Source organism: Neofelis nebulosa, chromosome 5 (genome assembly GCF_028018385.1).
Source record: "Neofelis nebulosa isolate mNeoNeb1 chromosome 5, mNeoNeb1.pri, whole genome shotgun sequence".
In the NCBI taxonomy this organism is placed as follows: Eukaryota; Metazoa; Chordata; class Mammalia; order Carnivora; family Felidae; genus Neofelis; species Neofelis nebulosa.
Genome location: NC_080786.1, coordinates 151,066,307 through 151,094,011, shown reverse-complemented (window position 1 = coordinate 151,094,011; position 27,705 = coordinate 151,066,307). Strand labels below are relative to the sequence as shown.

Sequence of the window (27,705 nt, the reverse complement as noted above, 5' to 3'; positions counted from 1 at the left end):
AGCCTGCTTCGGATTCTGTGTCTCCCTCTCTCTCTGCCCCTCCCCCATTCATGCTCTGTCTCTCTCTCTCAAAAATAAATCAACATTAAAAAAAAAAAGCTATCTTTGACCCAAGAATTCCACTCCTGGGGATATTCCAAAGAGAGATGAAAATATTATGTCCACACAAACCCTTGTACACAAATGTTCATAGGAGTATTATTCATAAGAGCCCCAAAGTGAAAACCCAAGTGTCCATCAACTAATGAATGGGTATATAAGATGGGGTGTAGCCATACAATAAAACGTTATTCAGGCCATAAAATGCAATGAAGCTTTGATACACGCTTCATCATGGAAGAACCTTGGAAACATTATGCTAAGTGAAATGAGCCATACATAAAAGGCCACATGTGGTGACTCCATTTACACGAAATGCCTACAAAAAGAAATCCAGGGGGACAGAAAGTAGATTAGTTGTTGAGAGAGGCTGGGGTGAAGCCGGCAATGGGAGTGACCAATAGGGGCTAATGGATATGGTGGGGTTTTTTGGAATGATGAAAATATTCTGGAACTTGATAGTAGGGGGTGGTTATGCAACTCTTTGAATATGCACCAAAAACTGCTGAATTGTTACTCTCTTAAAATGTGATTTTAGGAGTGCCTGGACGGCTCAGTCAGTTAAGCATTGGACCCTTGATTTCGGCTCAGGTCATGATCTCACAGTTCATGAGTTCAAGCCCAGTGTGGGGCTCTTTCTTCACTGTCAGAGTGGAGGCTGCTTGGGATTCTTTCTCTCCCCCTCTCTCTGCCCCTTCCCTGCTCATGCTCTCAATCTCTCTCTTTCAAAATAAATAAATAAACTTTTTAAAAAATTGAATTTTATAGTATGTAAATTATAGATCAAAAAAAAAATTTTTGCCCAAGAAATTGGGTTGAAAATAATACAGGTAATCGACGCACAGGCAAACCACAAGAAAATGACAAAGCTGAAACCTGCTTTTCTTACAAGCTTATGTTCAGCCACATAACAAGTAAGAAGCTGTGATAGGAAGCGAGCAAAAAATAATTGAAATTCTCAAGAAAAAAAAATTGGGTTATTAACACAGGATCATTGAACCTCAAGCAAGGCATAGATAGTACCTCAGATTTTACTGGTATGTTTAAAATCACGTGAACCTCAACCTAGCAGTCTACCAAATTTCACCGACCTTAACGATAAATGTTTAGATTATTTTGCAATTTCTTGTTTAATACAGAAGTTCAAAAAGAAATATAGCCCTGGAGAGGATACTTTTTCCTCCTACCACAGTAACAGCGGTTAAAATAGCAAACAGAGGGGCGCCTGGGTGACTCAGTCGATTGGGCGGCCAACTTTGGCTCAGGTCATGATCTTGCGGTCCGTGAGTTCGAGCCCTGCATCGGGTTCTGTGCTGACAGCTCAGAGCCTGGAGCCTGTTTCAGATTCTGTGTCTCCCTCTCTCTGACCCTCCCCCGTTCATGCTCTGTCTCTCCCTGTCTCAAAAATAAATTAAAAAAAAAAAAAAAAGTTAAAAAAAAATTAAAAAAAAAAAATTAAAATAAAATAAAATAAAATAGCAAACAGAAAACAATATGGCCACACATTGAAATGTGTTCTTTTGTCGGCAAATCCGCTGGAAGGCTCATAGAAAATGCACTGGAGACGTGAAGAAACAAATATTACAGCAAATTACCCAGCGTGGGAGGCTTGTCACACAGCTGGGTGAAAGTACAAATGTTTCCAGCGGGCTTCAGCCCCTGGTATTTGCAAGATTCTGTTTCCATAATCACATTCATTAGGAGCTATTTTTTTGTGAGCTGCTAAAAGATGTCTCATAGAAATCAGCCGGAACCACAGATTACTTATTCAAAATAACACATTTAATGGAAACCTGGCTAATTGTAACCACTGTTGGAGTGGCTGACTTGATTCGAATTTTTTAAAGATTCCGGAGAAAAGGTGTATAGATGGTACCACATGTGATCTCTGTTTTCTACATCATTATCAGGCAAGCTGTTGCAGAAAATGAAGGAGAAATGTAGGTTTTAGAAAACGCCATCGGGGCGCCTGGGTGGCTCGGTCGGTTGAGCGGCCGACTTCGGCTCAGGTCACGATCTCGCGGTCCGTGGGTTCGAGCCCCGCGTCGGGCTCTGTGCTGACAGCTCAGAGCCTGGAGCCTGTTTCGGATTCTGTGTCTCCCTCTCTCTGTGACCCTCCCCCATTCATGCTCTGTCTCTCTCTGTCTCAAAAATAAATAAACGTTAAAAAAAATTTTTTTTTAAAAAAGAAAACGCCATCAAGGTGACTTTTTTTTCTTTTTTGTAAACGAATGGAAATGGAGGTCAAAACAGCCAAACATCAGCAATTTCAAATGGCTCCATATAATGTATAGTTTATAAGTGAATATATGGCAGACCAAGTTTGTTTTCTTGATGGGAAACGGGCAACTGGGCCAGATCTTTTTTTCTCAGTAAAACTGATTTATTGAGAAAACTAAACAAAGCCAAATGTGATGACCGAAGCTTCATCTCAAGCATCCGATGAAGTGACAGTAAGGGTAAGACTTCTAATGTTTTTCTGTTACAACCTGGCAAAGTAGGACGCCATCTGAAATCCTTTCTGAAATAAGCCCAGGTAGAATTGTTTTAAAGTTTGAAAAAAGGCACTTTAAACAAGTAAAATAATCATATTAACAAAAAAAAATTTTGAAGAAAAAAATCTGAAAAGAGGAAACCCCCCCCCCCCAAAAAAAATCAAACAATCCGATTAAAAAATGAGCAGAAGGGGGCGCCTGGGTGGCTCAGTCGGTTAAGCGGCCGACTTCAGCTCAGGTCATGATCTCGCGGTCCGTGAGTTCAAGCCCTGCGTCGGGCTCTGTGCTGACAGCTCAGAGCCTGGAGCCTGTTTCAGATTCTGTGTCTCCCTCTCTCTGACCCTCCCCCGTTCATGCTCTGTCTCTCTCTGTCTCAAAAATAAATAAACGTTAAAAAAAAAAAAATTAAAAAAAAAAAAATGAGCAGAGGATCTAAATAGACATTTTTCCAAAGAAGACATTCAGATGGCCAACAGGCACACGAAACGATGCTCAGTGTCATTCACCATCAGGGAAATGAAATCAAACCACAAGGAGATACCACCTCACACCTATCAGAACGTCTAGTATCAAAAAGACAAGGGGCGCCTGGGTGGCTCAGTTCGTTGAGCGTCCGACTTCGGCTCAGGTCATGATCTCATGGTCTGTGGGTTCGAGCCCCACGTCTGGCTCTGTGCTGACAGCTCAGAGCCTGGAACCTGCTTCGGATTCTGTGTCTCCCTCTCTCTCTGCCCCTCCCCTGTTCATGCTCTGTCTCTGTGTCTCAAAAATTAAAAAAAAATAAGACATTAAATTTTAAAAAAGACAAGAAATAGGGGCGACTGGCTGGCTCAGTCAGTAGAGCGTGTGACTCAATCTCAGGGTTGTAAGCTTGAGTCCCACGATGGGTGTAGAGATTACTTAAAAATAAAATCTTTTAAAAAAAGACAAGAAATAACAAGTGTCAGGGAGGATGTGAAAAAAAAAAAAAAAGGAACTCTTGTGCACTACAGGCGGGAATGAAGATTGGTGCAGCCACTGTGGAAAACAGTTATGGAGGATCCTCAAAAACTTAAAAATAGAATCCAGTAATTCCACAGCTCCGTATTTACCCAAAGAGAGCAAAAACACGAATTTGAAAAGACAGATGCACCTCTGTGTTTCCTGCAGCATTATTTACAACAGCCAAGACATAGAAGCAGCCCAAGTGTCTGTGAAGAGATAAATGGATAAAGATGTGAGATAGAGATAGAGATAGAGATAGATAGAGATAGAGATAGATAGAGATAGATAATGGGATATTACTCAGCCATAAAAAAGAATGAGATCTTGCCATTTGCAACACTATGGATGGACAAATACCATATGATTTCACTTATATGTGGAGTCTCAAAAACAAAGCAAATGGCCAGACAAAACAGACTTTTAAATACTCTTCAATGGTGGTGATTGCCAGAGGCAAAGTGGATGGGGGATGGGTGAAATAAAGGGGATTAAGAGCTACAAATTTCCAGTTATTAAGAAAGAAAGAAAGTAATTTTTATTTTTATTTTATTTTAGAAAGAGAGAAAGCATGGGACCATGGGTGCGGGACAGGGGCAGAGGGAGAGAGAGAGAATCTCAAGCAGGCTCCACACACAGCATGGAGCCCTATGCGGGGCTTGATCCCATGACCCTGGGATCATGACCTGAGCCAAAATCAAGAGTCAGATGCTCAACCGACTAAGCCACCCAGATGCCCTACAAACAGCAATTTTTAAAGAGGTAGACAAATAAAAAACAATTGATGTTGGGTATTTTGCACAGAGAAAGCAAAACAGGAGAGGGTGCATTTACTATGCAAATGTATACTTTTTTATACTGTTTGGATTGTTAAAATATTTGCATATATTACTTCAATTTTTTTTTCTTTTTTGATAGAGAGACCAAGCACAGGGGAAGGGCAGAGAGAAGAGGGAGACACAGAATCTGAAGCAGGCTCCAGGCTCTAAGCTGTCAGCACAGAGCCCGATGCGGGGCTCAAACCCATGAACCACAAGATCACGACCTGAGCTGAAGTTGGATATTTAACCAACTGAGCCACCCAGGTGCCCCTAGCGCCATTTTTTTTAATATTAATGGACTTTTTGAGCATCGAGTTTACAATCCTGTCTACATTCTTTTTACACTTTTATATTCTTAAACACAATTAATATCATTTAAAGAGTTAAATATGAAAACACTCTGACAAACTTTTAAAAACTTTAAAGCAGGCACTAATTAAAATCTAAAATTGTCTTAAACATGGAGTGCCTGGATGGCTCAGTGGGCGAAGCGTGCAACTCTTGATCTCAGGGTTCTGAGTCTGAGTCCCACATGGGTGTAGAGATTACTTAAAAAAAAATACAATATAAATAAATAAATAAATAAAATTATTTTACACAAAAAAGGTGATTATCAAACATTTTTCTTTCAAAATATTTATTTCAAGTATAAATTTATATAATGTACTATATATAGGAAAACAACCACATGTAAGATAGTTAAGTGATAAACTTGTGGAGTACACTCATTTAATCATCAAAATATTTAAAAAAATGGAAATAATTTTATATTAGATAATTTGATTGAAAACAGTGTTATTCTATTCAAGTAATAAGCCCATACCAGTCCCCAACTAAGAGTTAAAGCTCTTCTCTCCATTTATTCATACACTCAGCCCTTAGACAAGAATCACAAATTTTTATCCAGAATTGTCCCCTAAAAATCCACATTTAAAATTTCTGTTACTCTTATGGAAATTATTCAGTTTTATTTATTTTTCATAAATATTTTCGGAATGCCAGTAAGCAAATACATCAACCCTGGGACAACAGCTTCATCATTTTTACAAAAATAGAAATCGCTAAATAAAGAGTCCGAGGTTAAGTGAGAGGCACAGGTGGGGTAGTAACCTATACTGGAATAATCTGTCACTTGATGGCACAGTGACAATGGTAAATGGTGCTTTGAAAGTTGGTCCCAACTAATAACAACCCATGTCAACACAAACCTTCTCCTGGTCCTGGAATCCTTTCTCAACAGTGTGCATGAGTGCCCTGAAGAGAATCACCAGGAGAAGGAAAAGTTAAAAGCTAAGTTCTGGCTGTGAGTGGCGTCCTGGCCAGAGGTAGTCCCCGACCCCCAAACACCAAGGGAAATGCAAGGTGTCCTGGCACGGCTGTCCCCAGGAGTGCATGTGAGCCAGGTCTGGTGTAGGAGAGAGACCCCATTTATTTGGGTGAGGAACACTCTGTGCTCCCCAGAGAGTCACCATGAGGGAGTAGACCCTTACCACTGAGGCCACCGTGTCCTACAGACCTCCATCCCAGGTTTGTGAGCTGGCCCTTGCCCTTCCCTCCTGGGCCATTCTCCGCCTGACCTTCTGTCTCCTGGCACTGAAGTTCGGAAGACTGGGTTTCCTCTTCTTGTTCTTCATCGTCTGAATCGGATTCATCGTTGTAGAAGTGGATTGTGGCTTGCACCGGGAAGCTGGCCAGCACTTTTTCCCCAGAACTCTGCAGATACTCTTGGCGCTTTGAAATGGGTAAATAAAGTCTAATATTCAAGAAAAAAATACACCATTAATCACCCCGAAACAATGCTGAACTCCATCGAGAGGGTCCTCTTCCCTAAAAGCAGCTAACTCCCAATCTCCCTCTCTGATCTTGCCTTCACTGTGCCCGGAGTGTTTTCTTTTCTTTCTTTTCTTTTCCTTCCTTTTTTAATTTTTTTCTTTTCTTTTCTTTCTTTCTTTCTTTCTTTCTTTCTTTCTTTCTTTCTTTCATGTTTATTTATTTTTGAGAGAGAGAAAGAGAGACAGATTGTGAGCTGGGGAGGGCCAGAGAGAGGCAGAGACACAGAATCCAATGCAGGCTCCAGGCCCTGAGCTGTCAGCAGAGAGCCTGACGCGAGGCTTGAACTTAGGAGCCATGAAACCATGAGCTGAGGCCGAAGTCAGACGCTTAACCAACTGAGCCACCTAGGCACCCCGAGGTGTGTTTTCTAAGTCACCAGAACACAAGACTGTGGGCAGGTGGAGAGAGCTGGTGAGGAACCCTACACCAGTTCAGAAATGAGCTAAAACGTGAGTGAGAAAATCAATTTAGACCAACACAGGAAAAAGGGTCTGCTTCCGTGAAGGTAAGGGGGAATTAAAACACCAAGTCTCAAGATGAAGAGTCTCACTCTGATCGAATGGAGAACTTGATTTATCCTGGAGAATATATGTCCTATTTAGGTTAGGTCCCACTCTCCCTAACATCCCTGAGCATGGGGAACATTGTAGCCCTTTGGGCCCTGGAGGAAACTTGACCCTGAGGCCCCAGTCTAGAGAAGCAGCTAATCTTTCTGGACGTTGCTATAGAAAAGTGATAGGGGTGGGTTCCTCACTTTGCCAGTACAGAAGATGGGAACCCTGGTTACTTGTCTAGTGTAAAGAATAGGAAGAAAGAAAAGAAGGAAGGAAGGGAAATAACCTAAATATATAAATTTGGAACCTCTAAATCCAGGTTTTATAGAATTTATGATTCCAGTTACACATGGGAAGTATTTAAAATACCGCTCACTCTCCCCATAATCCTTTTTTCTTACCATTTACTCACTAATTTATTGGCATTTTCCCCTGAGGTCTCCTGAGGAACTGAGAGGGATTATCAACTGATCACTACTTAGTTGCAAAGCTGATTTATTTTTTTATATTTTTAAGTAATTTCTACACCCAGCACGGGACTCGAACCTACAACCCCGAGATCAAGAGTCACACACTCTACCGACTGAGCCAGCCAGGTGCCCCTGTAGAGCTGATTTCCATTTCCCTCTTTTTGGATGGAGGAGAAAAGAGCAGAAACACCCTGCTATAAATAATGCGTGACAATTCTGAACGTCCCAAGATTTCTGATAAGCCAGGGATTCTCAGCCTCCAGGGGACATGTGGCAACGTCTGGAGACCTTTCTGGTTGCCACAACTGAGGGGAAGCTATTAGTATGTGGTGGGCAGAGGCCAGTGATTCCACTGAACATTGTGTCATGCCCACAACAGCCCCTTACAACAAACAACCATCCAGCTCAAAGTTCAATAGTGCTGGGGTTGAGGAACTCTGCAACAAACAGAAGAAAAAAAAAAAAAATATATATATATACATGTATATATATATACATATATGTATATATATACTTTATACATATACATATATGTATATATATACTTTAAATATATATATTTCTATATTATATAAATACAAGTAATGTTATATAAAAATATAAATTTAAATATAAAATATAAAAATGTAACATATTTCTATATTGTATAAAATATAAATAACATAAATTCTATATTCTATAAAATGTATAAATAAAATATAAACTACAAACATAGTTTAGGGTTTGGCCATATTTTCTCTTACAAATTTTTTTAATGTTTGTTTATTTTTGAGAGAGAGAGAGCAAGTAAGCAGGGGAGGGGCAGAGAGAGAGGGAAACACAGAATCTGAAGCAGGCTCCAGGCTCTGAGCTGTGAGCACAGAGCCCGACATGGGGCTTGAACTCACGAACTGTCAGATCATGACCTGAGCCGAAATCAGCGCTTAACTGACTGAACCACCCAGGTGCCCCCAGGGTTTGGCCATATTAAAAGTTAGCTGTAATGCTGAAGTAATTGCAGGGGAATGCGAATTAGTAGGATATCTGGAATTGCTTTAAAATATTCTAACAACAATTAAAAAAATAGGTTGGAGAAGGTGATAAACACCAGCAGATCTGAAGACGGCTGATAATTATTGAGGCTGGTGACAGGCATGTGGGTCCCTGTACCGTTCTCTCCACTTTTGTCTGTGTTTGAAATTTTCTGTAATAAAAAGATAAAATTGTGCTCTCAGTTTGTAACGCATGCCTCACCAGTCACTGCATTTTCAATGAAACAAAAATTGGGGAGCAGCCCCAGAGGGTCCGCGGCCGGCAGGTCCACGGGTGGATCGTGCAGGTGGACGCTCACAGGGCAAGACAGAGGGTGGCAGGTTCATCCCCCATGCACATTGGGATCACCTGGGAGACCGTACGAATACAGACACCTAGGCCTTTCCCAGAACAAATGAGTCAACACTCCCAGGGGAGTCCCCCAGCGTCTGTATTTTTAAAGCTTCCCCAGTCCCGTGGGGAATAAAGACCACAGGTGTAAGGGACACTAGGAAAGCTTCCCTTTTCCAGAAATCACTCTTTGACCAGTCTGAAGGTCTTTCAAGTGCATCTCTAGCAGTTAGTATCTCTGGGTTTTACTAGAGCTTTCAGTTTTCCAGGATAACCAGGGTAAAAATACTATCATGAGGAGTAGCACAGACTAGATTCATTCTGCTGCAGGAAATGAGAGATGGGGAGAGAAAGAGACAGAGAAACAGTTAAAAAATCCTGAGCATGAGCCACCTGCCTAAAATGGATGAAATATAAGAGGGATACAGTAGTGAGGGTCCTGATCCCCACCAGGAAGGACCATGGCAGCACAGAGAGGCCGGAGAAGCCAACGGTGGGAGAACCCTCCAACCAATCCCTTGTTCGGTCACACACATATTTTCAAGGTCTACTTTGCTCTAGACAATATGCTAACTTATATTCTGGGAAAGAAATAGAAATGTACTTAAGTACTTAAGTAAATAAGCAGATACACATATACAATTCATATCCAATTAAATTTAACACATGACAGGAGCACCTGGGTGGCTCAGTCGGTTAAGCATCTGACTTCAGCTCAGATCATGATCTCACGGTTGGTTGATTCGAGCCCGAATCATGATCTCTGAAGTCAGCACAAAGCCCACTTGGGATCCTCTGGCTCCCTCTCTCTCTGCCCCTCCCCTTCCCCAAAATAAATATAAACATTAAAAAAATTTAACACAAGACATAATATGTAATGAGAGGTATAAACAAAAGACATAAAGGAAAGAGGTCAATCCAATTTGCAACCGGAACACTGAATGAATGAATGAATTCCAGAAATGCAACAAAATATCCTTGAAGTTCCTTTGGGTAAGAACTAAATACAGAAGACTATACTGAATTATTTTCCACTTTGTTGAGAATGTACACAGGTGAGGACACTAAAGTATGCTTATGCTTCTATTAAAAAGAAAGAACATATTTCTTGCTGTGAAGTCATGTTACCTTACAGGATGCTGAAACCCAAAGGCACCCTTTGATCCCGGAGTTTGCCGGTCATCACCAGGTTCAAGCTGCAAAGACAGACACATCAAACACAGATATAGTCTGTCTGAAGTAGCATCCTGAAATTCTAAAAAAATATAATCTAAGTGGTCTGCCCTTCTTAGTATCAATACCAATTTTAGAGACAATGTAAACACCTTAACAGTATTTGTGGGTTTTTAAAATTTTTAATGTTTATTTTTGAGAGAGAGAGAGAGAGAGAGAGAGAGAGAGAGACAGTGTGACTGGGGGAGGGGCAGAGAGAGAGGGAGACACAGAATCCGAAGCAGGCTCCGGGCTCCCAGCTGTCAGCCCAGAGCCCAATGCGGGGCTTGAACCCACGAACCGTGAGATCATGACCTGGGCTGAAGTCAGATGCTTAATCGACTGATCCCCCCAGGTACCCCTCATCCTCCTTATTCTTAAGGGGAACATGGATCGAGTTCTCTATCTTCTTTTTTTAAAAAAAATTTTAATGTTTTATTTATTTTTGAGAGAGAGACAGAGTGTGAACAGGGGAGCGGCAGAGAGAGAGGGAGACACAGAATCCGAAGCGGGCTCCAGGCTCCCAGCTGTCAGCTCGGAGTCCGATGCGGGGCTCGAACTCATGAACGGCAAGATCACGACCTGAGCCAAAGTTGGACGCTTAACGTTTAACCACCCAGGTGCCCCAACCTTAACAGTATTTGATAAGTCTCTCTTCCTCTTCCTGTTGACAGTGATGTCTTGGGGACTGTGAGGGATTCAAAGATGGAAAGAGGAGTCCGTCTGACACAGTCCTTCAGTTCAGGGTTTTTTTTTTTTTTTTTCTTTAAGAGAGAGAGAGAGAGAGAGAGAGAGAGAGAGAATCTCAAGCAGGCTCCATGCCCAGTGTGTTGCCTGATGCAGGGCTCAATCCCACAACCCTGGGATCATGACCTGAGCCGAATTCAAGAGTCAGATGCTTAACCAACTGAGCCACCCAGGTGCCTCTTCTTGTCTTTGAATCATCTGTTTGCCTACGTTCTCTCTGGATGGTCTTTTCCTATTGATTTTAAACCTGAGCCACCCACGCGCCCCCAGTTCAGGCTTTTTAAATATAATTGGAAAAGACACACACACACTGTCAAATAGCCGCACTACAAAGCATCATATAGCAAGATGCCAGCAATTCTAAGCAGGGAGGAGGGAAAGGTTCATGGAAGGCCTGGCAGAGACCTCAGTGGCATTTGAATGTGTGATTCTGAGACCATTCCTGGCAGAGAAGAGCATCAAGTTCTGACGGGCACAGATGGGGAAGAGTGAGAAGCCCAGTGTGGAATGAACGAGAAGCTGTGGTAGTAAATGGGCTCCAATAGGAAGCTGAATCCTCATTACAGGACTCCTTGAATACCTATTTTTTTGTTGTTAACATTTATACATTTATTCATTTTTGACAGAGAGAGACAGAGACAAGCAGGGGTGGGGCAGAGACGGGGAAACAGAATCTGAAGCAGGCTCCGGGCTCTGAGCTGTCAGCACAGAGCCCGACGCGGGGCTCAAACTCATGAACCGTGAGATCATGACCTGAGCCAAAGTCAGACGCTTGATTGACTGAGCCACCCAGGTGCCCCTTGAATACCTATTTTTGAGTCTCAGTTTCATTCTGGAGGCAGCAGTAAAGACCACTGCTGATTTTGAAGTCAGGAGTTCAATAGTCAGACTTGTATTTAAGGATAACGGTGGCCCCTGGGAGTAGTGCATAGCCTAGGTTGGGGAGGTAAGGGCCCAGAGGCACATAGCAAGAGGTAATAAAGATTTGGACAGTGACAGGAAGGGAAAGGAAAGATGGATTTCAAGGGCACTTCAGTAGTATTCAAAAAACCCTGTGACCACCTGAATATCAGGAGTGGAGGAAAGAAAAGCTAGGCTGAGCAACTAAGGACAATAGAGATAAGACACAGAGAGAGAGAGAGAGAGAGAGAGAGAGAGCGCGCCAGGCTTGTCCACGCTGTGACCAGAGTAGGTGCTAGTGAGAGAAAGGACAATCACTCTTCCGGTCCAGGGCTGACCCCTTTCTGCCCATTCTGTGAGGTCCTGAATCTCAAAGAATTTGGCCTGAACTGTGGCCAGATTATCTAAGGAGCTGAGAAGGCAGAAATTGCCATTTGATGTTAGAGCTCTGAAAGTTTTAGTTATATGGAAAGCACGAAGTGGGGTGTCTTGGGACAGACCATCCGGGGACAGCTTGAAAGTGAGCTGAAATGGGCTGGGGCCATGGATCAGAAACCCCAGCCCTTGGGTTGCACGGAGCCAGATCGAGAGGGAGACAAAATCTTCTGGAGTGTGACAAGGAAGGAGTCTGAGGACTGTCACCAACGATCATCACATCCTTCCATCCTGCAGTGATATGTGTGGTCTTTGTGAGCAAACGTCATTTTATATATACATATATATGTACATACATATATATTGTATGTACATACATATACATTATATGTACATACATACATATAAGTGTGTATATATATATACACACACATATGTGTATATTTATATTTTTTAATGTTTATTTATTTTTGAGAGAGCGAGAGAGTGCACATGAGTGAGGGAGGGGCAGAGAGAGAGGGAGAGAGACGATCCAAAGTGGACTGAGCACCACATGGGGCTCAAACTCACAAACTGTGAGATCATGACCTATGTTGAAGTTGGACGCTCAACCGACTGAGCCACCGAGGCACCCCAAACGTCATTATATTTTACCAACCATATTTCTTTCCAATATGCTGTGCTGAGCTAAGTTAGGGAGAGAAAATGAGGCTCTTTGAGCAAAACCTTCTCCAAAATGAAGTTCACTTTTTGAGGACTCCAGAGAATCGTGTCTGTGTTGAGCTTTATTTGTCTTTATTTATTTATTTTTTTTTTAAATTTTTTTTTCAACGTTTTTTATTTATTTTTGGGACAGAGAGAGACAGAGCATGAACGGGGGAGGGGCAGAGAGAGAGGGAGACACAGAATCGGAAACAGGCTCCAGGCTCCGAGCCATCAGCCCAGAGCCCGACGCGGGGCTCGAACTCACGGACCGCGAGATCGTGACCTGGCTGAAGTCGGACGCTTAACCGACTGCGCCACCCAGGCGCCCCGATTTGTCTTTATAAAATATCTCTAATTGCTCGCTCCACCACAGGAAGCAATCCTGGGCTGTCAGAGGTGATTTTATATCCGGCGATGGCTGTGTCTAATACAACAGTGCACACACTTTGGTGGTACCAAAAGGCAGTGTCAGTACAGAGAAACAGCTTCCTTTAAAGCAAGTAATTCTAGGGGCACCTGGGTGGCTCAGTTGGTGAAGCATCCGACTTCGGCTCAGGCCATGATCTCTCGGCTTGTGGGTTCCAGCCCTGCGTCTGCTTCAGATTCTGCGTTTCCAGAGCTCTCTCTCTGCCCCTCCCCCACTCAAGTTCTTTCTCTCTCTCTCAAAAATAAACGTGGAAAAAAAAAAAATTTAAACAGAATAAACTGAGTAATTCTAACCAGACTCTGAAACATTCAATACACCTTTAAAAACTGTAAAACTTTACCCACAAACATACACAGCTTTAAAAACTTTATGCCAGGGGGTCTGGGTAGCTCAGTCCGTTGAGCACCCGACTCTTGATGTCGGCTTAGGTCATGACCCCAGGATCAGGGGATCGAGCCCCATGTCAGGCTCTGCACTGAGCATGGAGCCTGCTTAAGATTCTCTCCATCCCCCCCCCCCCCCGCCCCTCTTCCCGACTCATGCTCTCTCTCTCTCTCTCTCTAAAAAAAAAAAAAAAGGAAAAGAAAAGAAACTAAATAAATAAAAATAAAAACTTTATGTCACAAATACACTCTAATTAAAGATCCTTTTCTGATGACAGAAATGTCTAAACATTCATATTTTGATGATGCAAGGGGAACAGAAATGCATACAGGGTAAGTATGTCAATGTGTGTGTCCTTAAGAGTAAGAGAAGAGATACAAGCAGAGGCTTTCATGAGGGTCTCCCACTCTCCTCCCCATGCAGCCTCTGACTCCAACAAAGTGCAAGTGCGGGGAGACCTGTGAGATGGGAGGATGGGCCCAGCTCCTTTTAGGGAATCACCTCCCTTGCAAGGTGGGCAAGTGGCAAGGAGAGAAATGCAACAGAGGTCAACGAAGGATTAGACTGTCGTTGATTTTCCCCAGGCAGGAGAGGCAGACAGCCCCCAAGGAGAGGGAGGGATACCAAATGGGTGAGGGGGAGTCCACGGCTCAGGGCACAGGGCCTCCAATCCAGCCCTACAGTTTCTCCAGAAATACACAACAGGGCCCGGGAGGCAAGGAGTTCTCCCGCGTCGTCGGGAGAGGGCGCTGTTGAGCAAGAAGCGGTCCCTCCCGGTGCCGGGCGGCGCTCACCTGGCCCTGGCTCCCGCTGACTTCGCCCCGCCAAGTGGGCTCTACAAAGAGCTGTCCAGGCGCGCAGGGCGGCATGCGCTACAGCCCCCACAGAGCACCTCCCCGCCAAATCCATGGACACAACTGCTTTATCCAGTGTGCCATGCTAACGATCAACTAGAAAGTTGCTACACCTTAACAATTTTCTCACAAATAGCCTTCTCGTCATCATAGGAAAAAATCCACCTGCCTTGCGTTAATAAATGTGCTACAGTATTTTTATTCTTGCAACAACCGCTCCATATACATTTCATTTAACAAAAAAAATCGCATAATTGTAAACTATATTTTCTCCCTCTCCCAAGCACCTCTTAAATCTTATATTTAAGAACGAACTTAAGCTTGGATGCAAAAGACGAAATTATTTTCCATTATTTAGATATTGCATGTGTTTAAGACTAATTTCGGCTACAAAATCATTAATTTGATGTAGATTGTATTTTTTTCATTCTTTAAATCATAGCAACTGAATTAAAAACTTCCATTATCCAGGCTAATTTAATAAAGTAGTCTGGATATCAAAATACAGTCCAAGGTCAGCTTTCCCGCACCTGAATTTCTTATCATATTACAAATAACTGCACACATAACATATACCACATGTTACGTAAATTAAATACATGGTCCTTCCCAGCCTGATTAGCTCTTCAGCATTATAAAAGTCATCAACTTACATTTGAAGATTTAAAAAAGGAAAGGTAAATTCTATGAAAGCAAGCCATTACTTCAGTAAGTATAAAGCCATTTAGTTACCAGTGCAGGAAACAAAAGAATAGTGGTGGAGATTAATCTTTACCCACAAAGCCCTCAGCCAGAGTGTATTTGCTCAGACAACATGAATTACCCCAGGAGTGCTTGCAGACTGGGCAAAAGTCCTTCAGAAAGGGCCAGATGGTGGGCTTTTAACAGCAACTTCTGGGCACCCCAGACTGGTCTCTGCCCTTATTTGCACTGTGGTACCAGCCCAGCAGTAATGGCACCCTCAGCTTTTCTCTAAGGGGAGGGGAGGCAGCCAGAGACAGCCAACCCCTCCTCTCTCTACCCGCTGGTTTGCAAGGGGAAAAAACAACATAAAAGAAATCTCCCTTTCTTTCTCTCAGAATGCCCTTGAGAGAACTAGGCCATAGCTAGGCTTTGCTTTTCAAGAAAGAAGCAAGCAGGGGCGCCGGGGTGACTCAGTCGGTGAAGTGTCCGACTTTAGTTTAGGTCACAATCTCATGGTTTGTGGGTTCGAGTCCCATATCCGGCTCTGTGATGGGAGCCTGGAGCCTGCTTCTGATTCTGTGTCTCCCTCTCTCTCTCCCCCTCCCCCACTCATGCTCTGTCTCCATCTTGCTCTCAAAAAATGAATCAAGATTCAGGGGCGCCTGGGTGGCGCAGTCGGTTAAGCGTCCGACTTCAGCCAGGTCACGATCTCGCGGTCCGTATGAATCAAGATTCAGGGGCGCCTGGGTGGCGCAGTCGGTTAAGCGTCCGACTTCAGCCAGGTCACGATCTCGCGGTCCGTGAGTTCGAGCCCCGCGTCAGGCTCTGGGCTGATGGCTCGGAGCCTGGAGCCTATTTCCGATTCTGTGTCTCCCTCTCTCTCTGCCCCTCCCCCGTTCGTGCTCTGTCTCTCTCTGTCCCAAAAATAAATAAAAAACGTTGAAAAAAAAAATGAATCAAGATTCAAAAGAAGACAGAGAGAGAGAACCAAGCAGGAGCCCAATCTATGCATGTGACTCAGGTCTGATTAACAGCAGCCTCACCCAGGCTCCCAAACCCAAACCCACAGGCACTTCTGTATTAGACCACCGAGAGAGGGACAGGCCTTCATGGTCATTTTTGAGTTGGTGCCACTTTCTGGCTGAACTGTTGGATACCACAATGCCCCCCTTAACCTTACCGGGTTTCCAGTTGCGGGCAGCTCAGTTTCTTGGGGTGTCAGGATCCAAGGTCTCCATGGTGTGGGGCTGGAAAGGCAGGGACCAGAGATGAACCCCAGCATTTTCTGCTCTTTCAAAATTATGTCATAAGGGGCACCTGGGGGGCTCAGTCAGTTAAGCATCCAACTCGATCTCAGCTCAGGTCACGATCTCATGATTGTGAGACTGAGACCCATGTGGGGCTCTGCCATGACCATGCAGAGCCTGCTTGGGATTCTCTCTTTCCCTCTCAAAACAAACAAACTTAAAAAAAAAAATAATATCGTAAGAGTTATCATTCTTATCAATTCTAATGTTTGCCTGAGAAAGGATCACTGGATACCCCAGAAAGTTCTCTCAAGTTCTCAGTCTGTGGATAAACCAGTACCATTTGGAAGGGGTGGGGGGGGGGGGTCTCTCTCTCTCTCTCTCTCTTTTTTTTTTTTTTCTCCTTGCTGCATTATCAGTTCTCTGCCTTCATTGGGTTTTGAGAAGTCCCAAATCTGATGCAATGATCAGAGGACACATTAGTTGAGGGATTTCTCTCCCAGCCTGACTGGATTCTTCCGTTGATTCCCCACTGTAGCTGGCTACTTTGTGGCTCATTAATTTCTACCGCACCACCCGTGCTGTTGAAGGATCTTGACTTCGCCAAGACCATTCCACAAGGCATCTATCTAGGATGCAAAAGGGGCAAATGGTTTTCTCCTGTCAGGCTGCCTAGCCACGCAGCCCCTTCCACATTAACCTCCTTGGCTAATTCGATTTTAACTGTACTACCTTGAAAGGGCTGAGCCCCAAGCACTGGGCCAACCAAACACTGTCACCAAGCCTGTGACAGTCAACATGAGGGGACTCCTGTTAGACACGCCGAGAGGCCCCGAGACTTCAACGTTCCCAGCCCAGTGATTTCAGATCTATGGATGGAAGCGTTGGCCCATTTCCTCGCGGGGCGTTCCTGGGCCTCCGCGCTTCGGCGCTGTACCCCGAAACCCGGAGGACTCTGCGTCCCTGACTAAGGTTAAGGGACTTGCCCTGCGTCGCCGTCGGGCTCCGGAGCTCCGCCCGGATTCGGGGGGACTCAGCGGCGCACGGGGCATCCCGCTCTGCGCCCCCCTCACCGTCGCACCGCGGGGACACCCTCACCTCTCCGGCCCGCGCGGCGGCGGTGGCCTCCGGGGACCGTCGGCGGGGCAGTGACAGACGCGCCCCCGCGCCTCCCGGGCTCCGGCCGCCGCCTCGGGTCTCATGGTGCCCGCACAGCCAGCGCCCCTCCGGCGGCGCCAGCGACTCGGCCGCGCCTCTAACCGCTCGGGCGAGGGCGCTCACCTACCAGGGCGCTCGGCGCCAGGTTTAAAAACGGGGGCGGGGCGGGAGGGGACAGGGGAAACCGGGGAGGGGGCGGGGAGGGCGCGGGAGAGGCTCGGGGAGGGGACAGGGAAGGAGGAGAGGGGGAAGGGACCAGAAAAGGTCCCGAAGAGGCGCGGCGCGGGGGGGGGGGGGGGGGAGTGGTGGTGGGATATCCTTGGAGAGGACTCTGGAAGCTCCGGGCAGGGGTGTGGCGGGGACAAAGGAAACCCAGGGAGGGTTGCCAGGGCGGGGGCGAGGCACCCCGGGGAATGGGCGACGGGAAGTGTCTCGGGAAGCGCGGGGAAGAGGACACGTGCGGGGGGGGGGGTGTATTTCTGCAAGGAACTCACCCTTATGGGTCAGGGGTGGCGGGACCCTCGCCCGAGGGTGTCCCCCGCCCGCTGCGGGAGGGGAGGGGCCCCTGGCTTCTTCCCGCGGCCCCTGGGGTTCTGGTTGCCGCGGGAACGTCTGGGTCCCCAGATTTCCGCAGAACCTCACGTCCGCCACTTTTAAGCGGCAGGGCGATTTTGGGGGGCGGCTACGGAAGTCTGGGAACCCGCGTGGACCCGCCCTGCCTGCGGTGCTGGAGCGCCCGGGACGCCCCGACGGCGCTGCGCGAACCGGGTGGGGTGGAGACGCGGCGACACTTCCAGGCGGGTGGAAGGCCGCGGAGAGGAGAGCGGGAGGACAGCGCGCTCCCCGCCGTCGCGGGCCTTGCAGAGGAAGGTGGCCCCGCGTGGGGGTGCGTGGGACTTGCCTCCGGTTACCCCGGGGGCCGCGCTTAGAAAGCGCCTGGATGAGCCTGGCCGCTGCCGGACGCTGAGGACACGTCCCCAGGCTGCAGGGCTGGAGCGGGACGCGGGAGCGCGGCCGCCACCGACACCGGCGCGGGGTCAGGTGGGAGGAATGCTGGTTTATCAGTTGCCCGGGGCGACAGAGCACTGAAGGCCGCGGGCCGGCCTGGGGGCCCCTTGCTTAAATAGCGTCTGTTCCTCGGTGCCCCACTGACTCTGCATTTGAGAACTGGAGCTTGCTGCCTGTGATTTAAACTAATGGGGGTGGGGGGGGGGGTGGGAAAGCAATGAACTTCAGAGATAAAAATATTTCCACATTAAAAAAATTATATATATATATATATATATATATGTGTGTGTGTGTGTGTGTGTATTTCCATATTTTCTTTCCTTAAAAGCAACAGATTTTGGGGGCTCCAGGGTGGCTGGGTCGGTTGAGCAGCCCCGCTTCGGCTCAGGTCATGATCTGTGGTTGGTGAGCTCAAGCCCCATGTCCGGCTTCGTGCTGACCGCTCAGAGCCTGGAAACTGCTCGGGATTCTGTGTCTCCCTCTCTGCTCCTCTCCTGCTCACGCTGTCTGTCTGTCTCTCTCTCTTTTAAAAACAAATAAACGTTAAATTTTTTTTTAAAAAAAGCAACAGATTTTTTGGCAATTATTTGGCAATAATTAAACCTAATTAAAGGCAGAGGGGGGAATTAATAACTAAGCTTACTATATAACATTTCATACAAACGACTAAAGAGGACACTGAGTATGTAACACGAGTAGAGGAAATCAAAGAACATTGGCAGACATTACAACAATAAAATGCTATATTTAACGTTGGGCAACCTTAAAATGGGTGCCTTAAAATGAGTGTCTTTCATATAGCCTGTGGTAATGTAGTCAGGTTACCTTTCTGAGAAAGCATGACAACGTAAATCATGTGCCTTAAAGATGGTCACCTCTGCTCAGTAATTCTCCTTCTGGGTCTATATTAAAGAATATTAGGGGCGCCTGGGTGGTTCAGTCGGTTAAAGCTTCTGACTTGAGTCTCTTCTCTGCTTCTCTCTCTGCCCCTCCCCAACTTGCACACGTGCTGTCTCTCTCTCTCAAAAAAAGTAAATAAACATGAAAAAAAATTAAGATATTAATTAACAGAGATGTTTATGATAGTGTTATTTACAATGTTGAAAATATGTCTAAACATATGGCAATGGCTAAATCAGTGACGATGGAATATCACGAAGGTAGTAAAAAGGTTTATTGAAGCATGCAACTATGTGGATGGAACTGGAGGGTATTATGCTGAGTGAAAGATGTCAGTCAGAGAAGGACAGATATGTTTTCACTCATATGTGGATCTTGAGGAACTTAACAGAAGACCACGGGGGAGGGGAAGGGGAAAAAATAGTTACAAACAGACAGGGAGGGAGGCAAACCATAAGACTCTTAAATACAGAGAACAAACGGAGGGAGGATGGGGGGGTGGAGGTGGGGGAAAGTGGGGGGTGGGCATTGAGGAGGGCACCTTTTGGGACGAGCACGGGGTGTTGTATGGAAGCCAATTTGACAATTATATATATATATATATATATATATATATATTTTTTTTTTTTTTAAGTTTATTGAGTTTTGAACAGCACGGAGAGATACATCTGTATAATGTCGAAAGAACAAAATTGGATGAGTAGAACCCAAACCATACAGAGGCTACAAATGACAAAACAGAAGTGGCCACTGACTACTGGGATTACCAAGGATTTAAAACACTTTAAAAAATGTTTTCTAAATTTTATTTAAAAAAATTTTTTTTAAATGTTTATTCTTGAGAGAGAGCACGCAAGAGGGGGAGGGGCAGAGAGAAAGGGAGACACAGATCGGAAGCAGGCTCCGGGCTCTGAGCTGTCAGCACAGAGTCCGACGTGGGGCTCGAACGAACTCATGAACCGTGAGATCATGATCTGAGCCGAAGTCGGACGCTTAACTGACTGAGCCACCCGGGGGGCCCCAAAAATGTTTTCTAAATTTTAAACAATGAGCATATGTTTTTGCATGGGGGTAAAGTACACATAACAATATTTGCCATTTTAATCATTTTCAAACCCAGCCCCTCGGCCTTAAGTGCATTCACACTGGTGCATCCATCAGCATCGTCCATCCCAGAACATTTGCATCATCCCCAAGTGAAACTCTGTCCCATTAAACACGACCTCCCCATCCCCACTGGCCACCACCGTTCTACTTTGTGTCGCTGTGGCTCTGACGATTCCAGGCACCTCATACAATTGGGATCATTTGCTCCTTTTGTGGGGCATGTAATTAATTCATAAACTATCAACTTAATCCTCATCCCAACTCTGCAAATACGCATCATCCTCATTTTACAGATTAAGAAACTGGGGTTCAGAGAGGTTAGGTAACTGGGTAAAGTCACCATCAGGTTAGAGAACCAGGACTTGTGCTCCTGAGGGCACGTGGGCTTCAGAAACGGAATGCTGCTAAAGTCAGCTTAAAGGACAAGAAGGGGGTGCTCCGTGACTCAATAGGTTAAGCATCCAACTCTTGGTTTCGGCTCAGGTCATGATGTCATGGTTCATGAATTCGAGCCCCGCGTCGCATCGCATCAGGCTCTGTGCTGACAGGGCAGAGCCTGCTTGAGATCCTCTCTCTCTCTCTCTCTCTCTCTCTCTCTGCCCCGTCCTTGTTCATGGTCTCTCTCTCTTTCTCTCTAAATAAATAAATAAATAAATAAACTTAAAAAAAAAAAAAAAGGACAAGAAGGACCCAAGACAGCAGCCTCACACAGTAAGCACTCTTTCATGTCTTTTGGTTTGCATTTTTCTTCCTTCTGCCGAGCATATGTAAGACCCCATGTCCTGGCAGAGCAGGGACGATGAGAGCACAGATACAAAGCAGTATTGGATTATAACCCAAAGTATACAATAAATATCGGTGAGTTCATGACGATACCAATAAATATTGAGTGAGGAGAAAAAGCAAATCTCCCTAACAGGAGAGCTCTAAAGGACTTATGCAAATATGCCACCCTCAAACAGGTGGAATATAACTCCACAAACTATAATGAAAATGAATAGCGATGCATGTTTTTGCTGAAAATGTACTTAATGAAAAACGAACTCATTGGCAATATAGAATAAAGGTGGTAGTGGGTTTTGGGTTTGTTTTTTTTTTTAAGTTCTTTTTCTGCAGGTAGCGGAATTAAAATACAGTAACAGGGGGCATCTGGGTGGCTCAGTCAGTTAAGCCTCTGACTTCAGCTCAGGTCATGATCTCATGGTTCATGGGTTTGAGCCCCGCGTCAGGCTCCTGCTTCGGATTCTGCGTCTCCCTCTCTCTCTGCCCCTTCCCCTGCTGTGCTCTCTCTCTCTTGCTCTCTCTCTCTCTCTCTCTCTCAAAAGTAAATAAATAAACATTAAAATTTTTTAAAATATATATAATAAAAAAATGAAAAAATAAAGTACAGTAACAAATAAACTCCTGTTGAGATGGTTGGGAATTCAAAGGGCTTTTGTCTTATCAAGTATGTTTCAATTATTTCTTCCACTTTTTTGGGTCCAAGGAAGATGTTTATGATAGAGGAAGTAATTTGCCAAAGGGTATAAAAATCTTAAGGGTATAAAAATTTAATTAGGCCCTTGGTTGATAAACCAGGGGAAATTGCGTAACTTCAAGTGTATGAATTCCTGCCTGGGAGGCGATGTGGGAAACAGATAAAATTGAGGCTTTATTTCTTGCTCTGTTCTCTTTAATTAAAAATGCTTTTTTCGTTTGCTGACTTTCAGCCGTTGCTTAGAAACAAAGAGTAAAGATGTCAACCCTCAGGGTTTCCGGCTTGCCTAGGAGGAGGATACCAAAAGTCAAAACATCTCAGTGGGCAGAATATTTTTACATAAACAGTGTCGAAGACAAGCAGGGAAATGGGTGTTTCCTCTCCTTGTGTTTAGACCGACCCTGTTTCCTGTTCTCCTCTCCACAAAGTGCTCCGCAACTCCCAAAGCTGATTTAGAAGCTACAAGACGTTGTTATTGCTGTTGCTATTATTTTCTAAGAGATCTTTTGTGTGTTTTTAAAAATTATTATCTTTTATTTTTTTAAGTCACGGTAAGATACAAATAACGTAAAACCTACCATTTATTGTAGTCGACACAATGTTACCTGAGTTACAGGTATACAGCATGGTAATTCACCAACTCTAAGGGATGCTGTGCTCACCACAACTGTAGCTACCCTCTGGCCCCACACAACACTATTACAATAGCATTGATTGTATTCCTTTTATTCCTGTGACTTATTTATCCCATAATGGGATGTTTAAGTCTTTTTATTTTTATTTATTTTTTTAATGTTTATTTATTTTTGAGACAGAGAGAGACAGAGCATGAATGGGGGAGGGGCAGAGAGAGAGGGAGACGCAGAATCCGAAGCAGGCTCCAGGCTCCGAGCCGTCAGCCCAGAGCCCGACGCGGGGCTCGAACTCACGGACCGCGAGATCGTGACCTGAGCTGAAGTCGGACGCTCAACCGACTGAGCCACCCAGGCGCCCCCGTTTAAGTCTTTTTAAGTGTATAGTTCAGTGCTATGAAGTACATTCACACTGTTGTACCACCATCATCACCATTGTCTCCAGAACTTTTTCATCTTGCCAAATTGAAACTTTGTACCCATTAAACAGTAATTCCCGTTTCCCTCTCCCTCTGCCCCTGGTACTACTTTCTTTTCTATGAATGATTATCTAGATGCATCATAGAAGTGGAATCATGCAGTTGTCGTCCTCTTGTTTCACTTTGCTTCAATGTCCTCAAGGTTCATTCAGGCTGTAGCAGGTGTCAGAATTTCCTTCCCTTTCAGGGCTGAATAATATTCCATTGTATGGGTAGATCCATTTTGTTTATCCATTCATCCCTCAACGGACACAGGTTGTTTCGGCCTCTTGGCGATTGTGAATAAGACGGCTATGAACAGCATTCATCTGAGCTCCTGCGTTCAATTCTTTTGGTATATATTCAGAAGTAGAATTGCTAGATGATATATATTTCGTTTTGAATTATTTTTTTAAACATTTATTTATTTTTGAGAGAGAGAGAGAGAGAGAGAGCATGAGCAGGGGAAGGGTAGAGAGAGGGAGATACAGAATCTGAAGCACACTCCAGGCTCTGAGCTGTCAGCACAGAGCCTGATGCAGGGGTCGAACCCACGAACTGCAAGATCATGACCGGAGCTAAAGTCGGACGCTCAACCGACTGAGCCACCCAGGGGACCATGGTTTTTAATTCTTAAAGCTTGAGTTTGCTTTTAAAACATTTTTTAGTTTAGGGGCTCCTGGGTGGCTCAGTTGGTTGAGCATCCGCCTTCGGCTCAGGTCATGATCTCGCAGTCTATGAGTTCGAGCTCCGCATCGAGCTCAACGCTCTCAGTGCAGAGCCTGCTTTGGATCCTCTGTCTCCTCTCTCTGCTCTTCCCTTGGTCTCTTGCTCTCTCTGAAAAATAAATAAACATTTAAAAAAAAGAAGAAGAAAAAAATCATTGCTTCAAGATGGCCCAGAAAATCAGAAGTAGGACATGAACCCAGGCAGACTCACTGGAGTCTGAGGCTTAGCAGGCATACCACACAGAAGACAGAACTCCCTCTGTCATCTGTCAGAATTGGTGTCACTCTACCTTCACACTGGCTTCCCAGGGCGCTAGTGATAGGAAAGATAAATTATGCTGGAGATTGAATGGACATTGGCCTCAAGACCATAGCTCATTCTCAAATGAAATCATTCAGGCTCTGGGTCCCGCAGAAACTGCTTCTATTCTGAGAAGTTGAAATTAAGACCCTCCATGTAAATTCTGCCTCTTTGGGATTTTATGTTGTTGAAAGTGAAGACACTGTTCTGTGTATCTATATTTTAATGGAGGTAGGACAGGTATGGGAAACATGAGGAAGTAAAAGTAGGACGATCCTAGACATCTATGGCTCCTGAACATATACAGTAATTTTTAAATATTTTTAAATATTTATTTTGAGAGAGTGAGCGAGTAAGGGAGGGGCAGAGAGAGAGGGAGAGCAAAAGAATCCCAAGCAAGCTCCATGCCCAACACCAAGCCTGATGTGGGGCTTGAACCCATGAACCCAAGAGATCATGACCTGAGCCGAAACCAAGAGTAAGATGCTTAACCGACTGAGCCACCCAGGTGCCCCCTATGCAGTAATATTTTCTTCTAACCTTTGAAATGAAGACCAGCAAAACTTGTCCACGTCACTGCTCATTCTCTCTGATGAAGAATGGAGAGCCCTCCCAGAAAACGGGCATAGCCTTTTTTTTTTTTTTACGTTTATTTATTTTAAGAGAAAGAGAGAGAGGACAAGCAGGGAGGGGGCAGAGAGAGGGAGAGAGAATCCCAAGTAGGCTCTGCACTACTCGAGCTCAAACTCATAAACTGCAAGACCATGACCTGAGCTGAAATCATGAGTCAGATGCTTAACCCACCGAGCCACCCAGGTGCCCCGGGCATGTAGCCTTTTGAATGAAGTGTTTGCAACCTTCTGAGCGGTCTCCGTGGTCCGTTAGTTAGGTGGGTTGAGGCTCACACCTAGAACAGGCAGCAGTCCGTTATCTTCCCAGGCTGGCAGAAGTTCAAGCACATGGTCAGGGAGATTGCTGCCCCCCTAACCCGCCCGCCCCGCCGAGGACGTGTGCAGCATGTCTATGCAGGCACATGGAAATGGGGGTCTGTCCCGCAGGGCATGACCCTCAGATCACCACACAAGTCCATGACATGAGTCGAGTACACCTGCAAGCTCATCTTTCTGCTGGTGGGGACACCACCTGGATGAATATTCCCAGCCCAGCCCCATCCTTTCTGATGTCCCCATTGCCTGTTCTGCCCCTGCCCTTGCCCTATCCCTCAGCCCTGTCCCTCTGGTCTGACTTGGCACTCTGTCTTGCTTTTTCGCTCTTTCCTATGGACACTGCCATACATTCGCCCCCGGGGCTCAGGCTCCATCCAGGGGCTCCAGGGACCCTCTCATGCACCTGTCTCCAGCCTCTGGGATTCCACAGTGAACCCAGTTATGCACCAGCCGGACCTGGCCTGGCACTCCAGGAGGAGGACTGAATACATGTCGCCTGAGAGCCTTCACAGCTCACCTGAGCCCACTGTGATAACCTCTTCTTGTCCTGTCTCCATGGGGTGACAGGCATGGCTCTGTGCTTTGCAACCAGGACCCCATAGAAAAGGAGCCTGTGATGGGCTGAATCATGTGTCTTCCAAGTTAATATGTTGAAGTCCTAACCTCCCATTACCGCAGAACATAACTGTATTTGGAAATAGGGTTTTTATTTATTTATATTTTTAATTTTTTCTTGAAGTTTTTATTTAAAATCTAGTTGATTGGGGCGCTGGGTGGCTCAGTTGGCTAAGTGTCCGACTCTTGATTTTGGCTCAGGTCATGATCTCACAGTTCCTGAGATTGAGCCCCAAGTCAGGCTCTGTGCTTACAGCGAGGAACCTGCTTAGGATTCTCTCTCTCTCTCTCTCTCTCTCTCTCTCTCTCTCTCTCTCTCTGTCTCTGTCTCTGTCTCTCTTTCCCTCTTCCTCTGTACCTCCCCAGCTTGTGCTCACTCTCTCTCAAAATAAATTAATAAACATTAAAAAAAATTCTAGTTAACATATGGTGTAATATTGGTTTCGGGAGTAGATTTTCACTAAAATCTTACATCACTTACAACACCCAGTGCTCATCACAAGTGCCCTCCTTAATGCCCCTCACCCATTCAACCCATCTCCCACCCACATCCCTCCATCAACCCTTAGTTTGTTCTATAGTTAAGAGTCTCTTCTGGTTTGCCTCCCTCTCTCTCTCTCTTTCACTTCCCCAATGTTCATCTGTTTTGTTTATTAAATTCTACATATGAGTGAAATCACATGGTATTAGTCTTTCTCTGACTGACTTATTTCACTTAGTTTAATATACTCTAGCTCACAAAAAATACTCTAGCTCCATCCACATTGTTGCAAATGGCAAGATTTCATTCTTTTTGATGGCTGAGTAATATTCCATTGTTTATATATATGCCACATCTTCTTTATCCATTCATCAGTCGATGGACATTTGGGCTCTTTCTATAATTTGGCTATTGTCGATAGTGCTGCTATAAACATTGGGGTACATGTGTCCCTTTGAACCAGTATTTTTGTATCCTTTGGGTAAATATCTAGTAGTGCAATTGCTGGGTCATAGGGTAGTTCTATTTTTTTTTTTTTTTCAACGTTTTTTATTTATTTTTGGGACAGAGAGAGACAGAGCATGAACGGGGGAGGGGCAGAGAGAGAGGGAGACACAGAATCGGAAACAGGCTCCAGGCTCCGAGCCATCAGCCCAGAGCCTGACGCGGGGCTCGAACTCACGGACCGCGAGATCGTGACCTGGCTGAAGTCGGACGCTTAACCGACTGCGCCACCCAGGCGCCCCATAGGGTAGTTCTATTTTTAACATTTTGAGGAAGCTCCATACTGTTCACCAGAGTGGCTGCACCAGTTTGCATTCCCACCAACAGGGCAAGAGCATTCCCCTTTCTTGGAGATTGGGTTTTTAAAGAAGTATAAGGTCAAATGAGGTCACATGGGTGTGCCCTACTCTAACATGACTGGTGTTCTTTCTTTTCTTAATACGTTTTTATGTTTTAGAGTAATCTCTACAGCCAATGCAGGGCGCAAACTCACAACCCCAAGATCAAGAGTCTCAAGTTCTTCCAAAGAAGCCAGCCAGGCACCCTGATTGGCTCTTATAAGAAGAAGAGATTAGGACACAGACACACGCAGAGGGAAGACCACGTGAAGACACAGGGAGAAGACAGTTATCTACAAGCCAAAGAGAGAGGACCTCAGAAGAAACTGAACCTCTAGCCTGTGAGGAAATCAATCTGCATGGCTTAAGTCATTCAGTCTGTTATATTTTGTTATGGCGGCCCACGCAAATGAATGCAGGGCTCTTGGCATCTTTCCTTGTCTCTTCGGGGCCATTTGTCCTGCACCATTGTGCCTCTGCTTCCCCTTGTAATACCTGATAAATGACTTTGCTCATTTCCTGCCCGTGGCCTAATTTCAGCTTTAGCTGGATACTCCTACAACAGGTGCCTGGTTCATAATGGACACTCAATAAGTGACTTTTATTTTATTTTACTATTTGTTAAATGTTTATTTTTGAGAGAGAGAGACAGAGAGAGAGAGAGAGAGAGAGACAGATAGAGAGAAAACAGGCACACAAGTGGGAGAGGGGCAGAGAGAGGAGAGGACAGAGGATCTGAAGCAGGCTCTGTGTTGACAACTGAGAGCCCAATGCAGGGCTTGAACTCGCAAACTGTGAGATCATGACCTGAACCAAAGTTGGATGCTTAACTGACTGAGCCACTCAGGTGCCCCAACAAATTATTTTTAAATGAACAAATTCTATTACTTTTTAAAACACT

The 27,705-nt window shown here is 45.1% G+C and overlaps 1 protein-coding gene across 1 annotated transcript; it reads right to left on the bottom strand.

Annotated features, from left to right (window-relative positions):
• Positions 1-5,016: 5,016 nt before the first annotated feature.
• RIPPLY3 (ripply transcriptional repressor 3) lies at positions 5,017-17,464 on the bottom strand. The gene is made up of 5 exons (XM_058731967.1): positions 17,249-17,464; positions 16,084-16,150; positions 9,744-9,811; positions 5,887-6,149; positions 5,017-5,650 (listed from the first exon to the last, which is right to left on the bottom strand). Exons 1-5 carry the CDS (start codon positions 17,350-17,352, stop codon positions 5,364-5,366), a joined length of 789 nt encoding a protein of 262 aa, XP_058587950.1. The 5' UTR covers positions 17,353-17,464; the 3' UTR covers positions 5,017-5,363.
• Positions 17,465-27,705: the final 10,241 nt, after the last annotated feature.